At 27.6% G+C, this 10,930-nt stretch overlaps 2 protein-coding genes across 3 annotated transcripts; both read left to right on the top strand.

The window, feature by feature from the left end:
* Window positions 1-825: 825 nt before the first annotated feature.
* rasp (protein-cysteine N-palmitoyltransferase Rasp) lies at window positions 826-2,649 on the top strand. Its single transcript, XM_018444448.1, has 5 exons — window positions 826-1,272; window positions 1,347-1,487; window positions 1,557-1,774; window positions 1,903-2,243; window positions 2,483-2,649. Exons 1-5 carry the CDS (start codon window positions 922-924, stop codon window positions 2,581-2,583), a joined length of 1,152 nt encoding a protein of 383 aa, XP_018299950.1. The 5' UTR covers window positions 826-921; the 3' UTR covers window positions 2,584-2,649.
* A 1,006-nt stretch (window positions 2,650-3,655) lies between these two features.
* On the top strand, window positions 3,656-7,693 carry LOC108720439 (solute carrier family 35 member G1). Of its 2 annotated transcripts, XM_018444442.1 has the most exons (3): window positions 3,656-3,892; window positions 4,204-4,290; window positions 6,438-7,693. In XM_018444442.1, the coding sequence occupies exon 3, from the start codon at window positions 6,440-6,442 to the stop codon at window positions 7,484-7,486; it is 1,047 nt and encodes a 348-aa protein (XP_018299944.1). In that variant the 5' UTR covers window positions 3,656-3,892; window positions 4,204-4,290; window positions 6,438-6,439; the 3' UTR covers window positions 7,487-7,693. The 2 variants fall into 2 exon arrangements, with proteins under 2 accessions (XP_018299944.1, XP_018299945.1); XM_018444443.1 differs by lacking the exons at window positions 3,656-3,892; window positions 4,204-4,290 and adding an exon at window positions 5,876-6,115.
* Window positions 7,694-10,930: the final 3,237 nt, after the last annotated feature.

The following is a 10,930-nucleotide window of genomic DNA, read 5'->3' as shown; positions in this document are numbered from 1 at the left end:
TTTACAGAAAGAACCGAAAAGCAAATGTGGTAGGTTTTACAAGCACGTGTGAATTTTTCCAAAATGAATTTTTCTAGCTTTGGGGAAAAAACCGAAAAAATCTGCGGAAAAATTGGAATAATTGGGTTTTTTTCCGATCCTTTAAAACTATAATGAATACTCATTTTCGGTGGAGTGAGGAGATTTCTCCAGCGAACGGCGAAGCTTCTCTGCTTGAAATTGTACTTAAGGTCTGTTCTTTATTTCTGTACAGTACAGGAGTGAAGAATAGACCTTAATTTTCTTTCTGCTTGCACTTTCATGTTCATACAGTTCATACTCGATCTGTTTGTTATTATATCTGCATGATACTTCTTGAAATTATTTTTTGTGATTGTAACAAAATTGTTAAGGCGGCAAATTTAACTTAATAATGAAAAGCAATAGTTTAACTATAAGCTATTATGAAAGTTTTTTTTATTTCCTTGTATGGTCGTGTGCCATCATTTATTCTGTATATCAATTTTATTTAGCAAACAATTGTAAGAATATAGCGAAAGAGAGAACAATTAAACTGTCATAATTGTTAATGATTTTAATCGAATATGATTTGTTTTCAGATTTTAATGATTATTATGATATATATGGTGATTTTGATTCAGGATGGTCTTGGATTGGAAAGAAACGAGACACTTCTGATCAAGAGTGGCTTGTATGGCTTACATTAGTAAATAGACTGATACCATGTGTTTTTATACATCATTTTGTCAGTCAGATTATTAAAGTCAATAGTAAAAACAGTATGGTATGATAATTATATGCAAAGTATGATGCAGAAAAAATTATGGATAATATACAGAAGAAAATAACACAGAAATTTTTCAGACATTATGCTATTGGTATATTTTATCATCTATAGTTTTTCTTTATTATTATTTGGGTATGTTGGGTATGTTATGTACAATACTCCAACCTACTTTTTTACATATAATGACGTGTATATGCAGTAAGAATGCAGCATGGACTATACATATTTTGTATATGTTTGTAATACACATTTTAAAAATTCCGAATGGTCCTTTTCAAAGTTGGTTAGAAATTACTGATGAGAAGCATTATATTTTAACACTTGTAATGTGTTGGATACATTTAAGAAGTATCAGTCACAATATGGATAGTATTGATGATCAATTTTCCAGCTCAAATAACTTCATTCAAAAATTGGCATATTGCTTATATCTGCCTACATTATTTTTAGGACCACTTATTTTGTATCATGAATTTGTGGAATCTGTATGTATAAATATTTATATTACATGTTAAAGAGTCATAAAGTTCATTTATGTATGAATATTTTATTTTTTCAGATTAATCAATCACATCAGTATTGGAGTTGTCAAAAGTTTTTAACATTTATGTTAAATTTAATTAGATACATGTTCTGGTGTATTTTTACTGAATTGTTGTTACATTTTATTTATATAAATGCTATACAATATCATTTGCAGGTAATAATTCTTTTTGTACATAAGGTACCTGTTATAAGTATACATAAGAATATATTTTGTTCTGTATAGGTTTTACAAAATTTGAATTCTTGGGGACTATTTGGTTTAGGATATTGCATGGGACAATTTTTTTTCATTAAGTATGTTGTAATTTATGGAACATGCAGTAATTTATGTTATTTGGATGATATAAAAGCGCCATCACAACCTAAATGCATAGCTAGAATACATTTATATTCCGATATGTGGAAACATTTTGATAGAGGGTTATACAAATTTCTAATAAGGTAAATTTGATTAAATTTTTCTACTATACATTTATTTTATTCTGTTACAATAATCAAAAAGATTATATATATTTTATTATAATATAGACTTATATATTTCTTTTAATATTTTAATATTGTTTTTGCAGATATATCTATGTTCCTATACGAAAATCAGATAGATGTTTTGGAAAACTATTTGCATCATTTTTATGTTTCACGTTTGTCTTTATATGGCATGGGATACAAATTAATATCTTTATTTGGGCATTGCTCAATTTTATAGGAATACTAATTGAAAATATAGGAACATCAATTGGCAAAAGTAAACAATATTATAAAATGCAGAACACATATTTATCTTCAAGAAGTATTCAAAGATTTCATTGCATACTGGCAAGTCCTCTTTTAGCAATGTCAGCGATATCTAATTTTTACTTTTTGGGTGGACAAGAAGTTGGAAATATCTTTACACAGAAAATAATACATGGCAAGTTCATTATATTTATTTTAGTTTCTTATGTTCTATATACCGTATTTTGTTTACTATGTATAGAGAGATTATATATCTGTTATCTTATTTTCTATAAATATTGCAAACTAATAGTTATTATTAAAATATATACATATTATTTTTTACTATTAAAAATTTTAATATTTTCACAAATCTAAAATAGAATTCTTGTATTATAAATAAATCAAGATTAAGATGCAAATTTTTGTCTGTAGGGTCCTGGAAAAGTCTGTTTATTCTACTTTTCCTTCTTTACTGCTGCTGTCAAGTTTCTGTAAATATTAAAAGATGGGAATTACGTCATATCAAAAGATAATAAATTGTTTTACATCAACAATGTGATATAATACAAGATCGTTCGCTTTACGTTGCACACATAATTCAGCACTTACAATTAATTCTCATATCAATTCATTTAAACAATTTAAAATAATTAAAAGGATAATTTTCGCATTGTTTGTTTTAGAAAATATCTAATTTGGCGAAATGTAAAATAATTGCTTATATATAATTATATATGTTTATGAATATACATGTTTATGTGAGTTTATACATATTTATATATATATTTATGCATGAAAAATTTTTTACCGAAATGCCATGTTTGTTGTTAGTAATATTTTTTAACTACAGTTTAACTCTCTAAATGGTTGAACGATTTTAGCAAAAGGGGCTAAAACCCGTTTCTACCAAAGCAGTTAAAAAAAAGTTAATCCCTAGTGACATTTGGTTAATCAAAGTTTAGCATAAAATATTGGTTTCGTCAAAATTGACCGTTCAATTTAAACTCAATTTATGTACATTTAAACTTCCGCAAAAAGTTGATAGAAACCAATATTTTATGCTAAACTTTGATTAACCAAATGTCACTAGGGATTAACTTTTTTTTAACTGTTTTGGTAGAAACGGGTTTTAGTCCCTTTTGCTAAGCTAGATATTGGCAGAGAGAAACCTGAGAGGATATTCCGTGTCCTTTTTCGTGTACCAAATCTCATAGGGTAATGTCCACGTTTTTGTGGTTCTCTTCCATGCTATTGCGTGGATTAGACAAGGATAAACAATTAAAATTAATTATTCATCCTTGTCTAATCTATGTAATAGCATGGAAGGAAATCACGAAAACGTGGATAATATCCTACAAGGTTTGGTATACAAAAAAGACCGGAATATCCGTTCTCAGGTTCCTCTCTGGGTAGCGATCATGTAACTTTTTCCCTAGCTCGGAAACGTGAAAGTGAAAATTTTTATGTATGTATGTTCGTATATATACACACATCATACAAAAAATTTTCACTTTTCACGTTTTTCCGCTCTAGCGAAAAAGTTACATGATCGCTACCCTGATATTAGAAAGCATTGGGCGATTTCAGCGCCTTAGATTGATGACACTGGTGTTGGACAACCTGGTTACCCTGAGTGTGATCGTGGCAGTTTTCTAAGGCCATCTCAGGCTTCTTGCTGTCTGTGGCCCGATACGAACATTAGTGAAAATTAGATCTACTCGTTTTAGTTGCATATTTTATATTTGTTTCTTCTCTCTTTCCTCATTCAAAGATACAAATTTATTTTATTTAAAGATAGAAAATGCAAGAAAGTATAAGTATGAATACATCTACTATCAAACGGTAAAATATTTTACTATAAGAGAATTATTACTGTTCCATATTAGCAAATGAGACAGTAATTAGAGAATAAGTATAGAAATAAATCAAACAAAGAGAAAACGTCTATTATAAGTAAAGTTATCATTCATGAGTTATGAATGTGAAGTAACTTTTATAATACAGAGTTTTGTTATTATTAATATAAAGATGACAGCGTGATCGTTAAAATATAGCTACTAACGATTAAATATAAAACAAATATTTAATTACATAAGCATTTAATTACATAAGATTACAAAGCAAATCTTGATTGTTTTTTGTTCTCCATCTAGGCTGCATTTTGTGACTATATTATTTGACACATAATCTTATGGTTGTTTACATACAACGTGTTTGATGAAATCCAAATAAATTAATAAGTAAGTATCGACAAAATTTTCTACATGCGATTAAGTAATATAGAATTTAAATTGATTACTTTTTACTTTTAAATATGTAATTAATGGTGCTTTCCAGAGACAGTATAACACAGTGACCGTTTCATCTTTGTTTAACATTGGCAAACAAAAATATAATGATTCACTATGCTACTACACTGTGTCATTTGTGTTTCTTGCTGGAAAGCACCCTAAATATACTCATTCAAAGTATTTATATAAAAATTACAATTTGCATTATTTCTTTAACATTAAGATTAATGATGACATATGTAATATCGAATTATTTGAGCACTTAAGATTCAGTTTTGAACGTTAAAGATTTTTGTTTCCTATATATTGGTTGTATATCACATGCACGGTCCAATAAATTTCTTTCTTTATATATAATAAGATTAAATTTGTAGAAAAATACTTGATAATTGTAAAATCTTCTAGTGTCTCTTAGACGTTATATAATTTTCTCTACAAAATATTAGAATTCTATGTTATTTGATGTCGTTTAATATCATATGTATGCTTTTCGCTATTATTTTGATTAAACAGAATAACAAGATACCAATTATTTGTGTTATCTTTATAAGTTAAGCTATTATAAGTAAAATAAAAAATCAAATAAAATATTGATTAAAATTCCTAATATAAAATGTTATCTTGAAACAGATTAGATTGAGGACTCACTTATCCCTTTTCTTTAAATTTTTTAAACTATGTTTCATACTATATCGTTCAATTAATACTATAAGTATACTGTACATGACTCTTTACTATTATTTTCTTTTTCATTGTAAAGTATGAAACATACAATATTCTATGTAAAAATATGTATATAATCTCATATACAATCTATTTTAATTCATCCAATAGAATATCTCAATATACTTAAATTAAAGACAAAAACGGTTGTGACAAAAGTTACTCAGTGATAAGAGGGAAAGAAGATGGTGACCTTAGTTGATCTTGAGAAGATATCTTTAACCCTTTGCGTCATGACGGGACTCTAAGAGTCTCACCTTTTTCCGCTCAGTTTTTAATTATTTTGATGAATTTATTGATGTTAAGTAATTAATAATTGACAGTTTTTTATTTTCGTAGTGACCGTAGAACATGAATAAGTGTTAAAAAGAAATAGGCAACCATAAATTTTTATTTGCATAATTGCTCTTAATTAAACAAGTAATCAAAATTTGTGTTTTGTAAAAAAAAACATGCATTTTCCATCAAATTATTATCAATATCAAAACGACAATTCAAGCACTAATTTAAGACGTTTTAAAATATTTTTCAAAATTTTTTCAGATTTTTTTCGCTACATTGTTGTTTGTTATAAATTGATAATCTTTGAAAAATATGGAAAAATCGATATTTTCTACTGTTAATCCAAATAAATAGTTTAAATATCTCTTATAACGATGTTCTAAGAGTTCTTTTAGATCACCGAATTCTAATCTAAAGTTAAAATTTGAAAATTTTAAAATCCAAAATTTGGTGGGTTGATGGACCAAAAACGAAAAAATAATCTTATTATTTTAAAATTTAGTTTCTGAGTATATGTTGGTCGCTACATCTGAATCTGAGGTCAAGATTTTCGAATACCTACAGACTTTTATAAATAGACTGCCGACTTCGTCTCCATGTTTGAAGATAGCCTTGGGCAGCTCTATATTTGTGTCCATTTACTTTCGCATGTATAAATCACACGAATACACGTTAGTGTTTCTGTTTTCACATAAATTCACGCGATACTCAGACAGACAGGATGCATAAATACGCATATGTGAACCGAAACAAAAACAACTCGGAACAGGTTTCATCTCTTTCTATCATATTGAATTAGTGTAGTCATAGAAGTCTATAAATGGCAGAATCAAAATGACAGACAAATTTTTATATCTTATTGTCTTTAAATTTTAATTTTATCTTCTATTTTATGGCTTTAGTTATTGTTGTAATGACACTTACTTAGCATTAATAAGAATAAGATTTGTACACGAACATTTTAGAATCTCAAAATTGTATCCTGTGATCTAAAATTTTTTTCATTTTATATTGTTGTATATTATTCATTTTATATTGTTGTATATTGTATATCTAAATATACTTATCTTCATACATTATATTTCTTATAGATATGTCAGAACATGTGGAACTGCAGCATCTAGTGGATGCTGATGTGGAAAATAACACAACAAATCATAAAAGAAAATTTTTTACTCTACTGTGTAAATCATGTCCCTATATGGGTCTAGTATTAGCGACGCTGTCGTCTCTGTTCTTCTCACTATGTAGTGTAATCGTTAAGAGCTTAGTGGAGATAAATCCAACAGAAATGGCAATCTTCAGATTCTTTGGGGTATTATTACCAGCTATACCAATTGTTATTTATAAAGGTGAACATCCTTTTCCAAAAGGACATAGACTAATACTTATTCTGAGGAGTTTTATTGGTACAACAGGACTTATGTTAAGTTTCTACGCATTTAGACATATGCCGTTGGCCGATGCTTCGGTTATTGTATTTTCTGTTCCTGTATTTGTAGCAATATTTGCACGGGTATTTTTGAAAGAACCTTGTGGATTATTTAACGTTGTTACTGTATGTTTAACATTGATTGGTGTGATATTGATAACACGACCGTCATTAATTTTTGGTCATACCATAGAATCTCTCTCAGATGGTCAAGTTAAGTCGGAACATGCAGATTTATGGGGCGCTATGGCTGCTTTCTCAGCTACTTTATTTGGTGCAAATGCATATGTTTTACTACGTGCGTTAAAAGGTCTTCATTTCTCTGTTATAATGACAAATTTTGGTTCATTTGCTTTAATTCAAACTACGCTTATATCATGGGCAATTGGTGCATTATGTATGCCACATTGTGGGTCAGATAGAGTTTTAGTTGTTGCACTCGCACTGTTTAGTTTTGCAGGTCAAATCTTATTAACTTTAGCTCTTCAGATCGAACAAGCTGGTCCAGTGGCCATTGCAAGATCTACAGATATTGTTTTTGCGTTTTTTTGGCAAGTATTATTTTTTAATGAAATACCAAATAGATATTCTGTAGGCGGGGCTGTACTAGTCACTAGCTCAGTTTTGTTAACAGGCTTAAGAAAATGGGCTCTCTCATTACCGGAAACGTCAAATATAAAAAAATCTCTTGGAATCTTAATGATATAAATAATGACTTTTTTATTTAGAGAAGAAAGGAACTAAAGTAGACTACAATAAAAAAGATGCCCAAGAAGTAATTATATATGAAAAATATTGTTACGAGTGATAGCAATTTAAACGTTTGCTTTGTGAATTTATATGTAAACGTATTCTAGATCTATTAGTTCTGTTATTAAAAAATTCCAATGATTATTTGAAAATTATAATATTAAAATCGAGGCTGTAATTATTTTAAATAAAAAGCGTTTGAATTTAGTCAATTAAGATGACAACACCTTACACGTTCAAACATCACACAATAGTTGCTCTAAGATTGCTTAATTTATTTTTAAATATTAACGTAGTTTTACATACGTAATGAATAATATATTAGAGAAATACTTTATCTTAATATTTTATTTATTTATTTCGAGAGACGTTATTTATTTATTATATTTAATTTTATTAAAGTTAAAAAAATTGATTTTTTTTTTCAAATCATGATTAAAATTCAAAAAATTTATTTCTAAAAATTCATAAAAATGTTGCCAGTTAAAAGGAATAAAAAAAAGATGATTTGAAGTATATATTAACTCTAGGGCTCTAATTTTATTCCGTTTTTCGAAGATACGTGTAAACGTAAAACATTTATCCGTTTATATTCGCTTTCAAAAAACGTTTACACGTTTAATTAGCACATTTAATTAGCTAATTAAACGTATTTTCGTTTAAACGTATAATAATTAATTACACGTATATTCGGAAAAACATTTCTAATAAACGGATATACTAATTATAACGTATAAACGTATTTTCGTTTAAACGTATAATAGCGAGCCCTAATATTAACTCAATTAAAAAAAGTATCAATAAAATGTAAAATGCCTTATGCAAGCCGCGTGAAAAGAAGTCAAACGATAATTGAACTTCTTGAAATATCCAATACATTAAATAAAAAATGTACTAACGTTTCGATCCTTGACATTTTCTTTGACATTGAAAGAAGATACTGATCTGCGGAGGCTTACATAGGCATTTTATATTTGAAAAAAAATAATATCGTAAAATGATAATTTTGTTTTGTAATTGCATTCTCATTTTTAATAATAGTCTAAATATTATGAAATATTGACATTAGGATATCATGTACGCTAAAGTTTTTTTCATATGATTCTAATTAATGTCATATACCAATATTTATTCACTTTCACTATCGTGTTATGTTTACTATTGTTGCTTTATTTGAATATTTAAATTTTTGAGAATGTAATTGGTCAACTTTAAACAATTTTAATTTAAAAATTAGTATAGAGAGAGTCTCTACATTGTGATGTTAGGCCAAATGACCTCTGTAATCTATCTAACAGATGATGCAGTAGGTTTGGGATATCTTTCAAATAGCAATGTGTCTGTATTGCTACCAGAATTGCAGCAATATCCGCATTTGTTTTGCTCAAATTGATTTGCGCGACTTTACTTAGACACAATTAATTTCAAGGTTACTTAACTAGATATACTTTTTTCATTTTCTACCTCTGGTGTGTGCGCGCATGCTTGTGAGTATAGAGGAGTTTGAGAAAGAGTGAGTGTTACGTGTGTATATAGAAAAGCATATGATAAGAATAGATATATATGCATGCGCGCGTACATATTACTATTCACTATTTTATATGTTCTTTACATGGAACTTGTAGAATGTCATTTCTTATATACAAGCGTGTATATAATAAAATGTACCATGCATATAATTTTTTTAAATTGAAAGTCACAATATTGATATAAGTAAATTTTCCTATTTTTAATACTTCTTCTACACTTAACATTTTAAATCACTCTTTAAAATTTTATCTTTATCATTTGTGATCTAAAGTGCTTTATGCGACCTTTCGTAAAATGAAAAAGTAAATAATAAAGAATACTATGAATATTTTTATCTTGTTAATATAATCGATGCAATGATATATTTTTATTTTGCATATGCTATTACAATAAAAATAGAGATTGGCAAAAAAAATTAAAAATAGGATATTTGGTCCCGACGTATTAAAAACAGGAAAGTTTGATTGTATAGATTCTAGTAATCTATTGAACAGATTCAAGTGCGCATACACAAGTTGTATTTTTATAACAGGAAAGATTGAATTATTGATTGATATATTTTTCAATCTCTTGTAATTTTAAATGAAAATAGTCATAGAATTTTATATTTATAAGTTGAGAGCAGAAAAAATGTCAAACTTATATATTTTACTTTTTTCTGTTATTTATATTATATGTATAGGAATATTTTCATTAAACATGAATGATTTATAGTATATATAAGGAATGTAATATATTATATAAATAGTCGAAATTATTTTGTCCCGAGACAGTTAACTATTTATTACAAGTGCAATTTTTACTTTTTAAGATACAAAAGATTAAAACGAATAAAATAGAAAAAAAAGTTTGTCATAGTACAGATTTGCTTAATGTAGAATCTACAACAAAAATCTAATAATTTGTTTTTCTTCTCTTACTATATAATAATATTCTATTCTCATAATAATTTTGTGAAAATTATAAAAATTACATTATTTTATACTTGTATCATAGTATTTAAACGTGAAAATTATATACATTGTATTCGCTTCGTATTATTGGTAAAAACAAATTTATATTACACATGTAATTTCTTCCATAGCAAAAAAACTCACAACAATATAACAACAAAATCATGGTTGCGCGCGAATCCACTTTATTACATATGTAATATTCATAACAAAGTTACGATGACGTGAGAATGTCGTGAGAATGTTCGTTTTGTTATAGATACGATATTGTTATGATATACAATTGTGATAAAAATTGCACATCGCTGTGACACTATGACATATAGATCAAGATAATGTCACAAATAAGTTATGATGTCACTGTAACAGCGACATCACAATTTATCTGTGACTGTTAAATTTATTATGATATGAATGTGATGTTTTTTGCTATGGGGGTTTTATGTGAAACTATTAAAGAGGAGCGATTGTATGAGAGGTCTGCGCTTTTGTATCAAAATATATGTTACATCCTATTTGATCATACGAGTTTTAAAAATTCTGCCCTGTAATTATTAGATTATATGGAGAAATGAAGAAGCATTAATTAGAAATGGATTAAGAAAAAGTTATGTATGAAGATTGCGATATTGATTGTCAATCAATTTCAAGACGAGCATATAATGATATATTTGAAATATTTTAAATTTTAAGAGTCAGTAGAAATAATGGCTAAAACTTATCTACCTTATTCGTTGTGCAGACATATCTGTATTCTCATAGTTTGTTTCGTAGAGGAAATTGGCTGCGTTCAGCAGAGAAAGCAGCTTTGCAACTGTTGTAAAATTCTTCAATACGATTGGTTCTTGCTTTTGGTTCCTGACAGATCTAAATGTATAAACCAATCATATTGAAGAATTTTACAACAGTTGCAAAGCTG

Source organism: Mycetomoellerius zeteki, unplaced genomic scaffold, assembly GCF_001594055.1.
Source record: "Mycetomoellerius zeteki isolate Tzet28-1 unplaced genomic scaffold, Tzet1.0 scaffold150, whole genome shotgun sequence".
NCBI lineage: Eukaryota > Metazoa > Arthropoda > Insecta > Hymenoptera > Formicidae > Mycetomoellerius > Mycetomoellerius zeteki.
The sequence above is the reverse complement of the archived record's forward strand: the minus strand, read 5'-3'. Positions and strand labels throughout refer to the sequence as shown.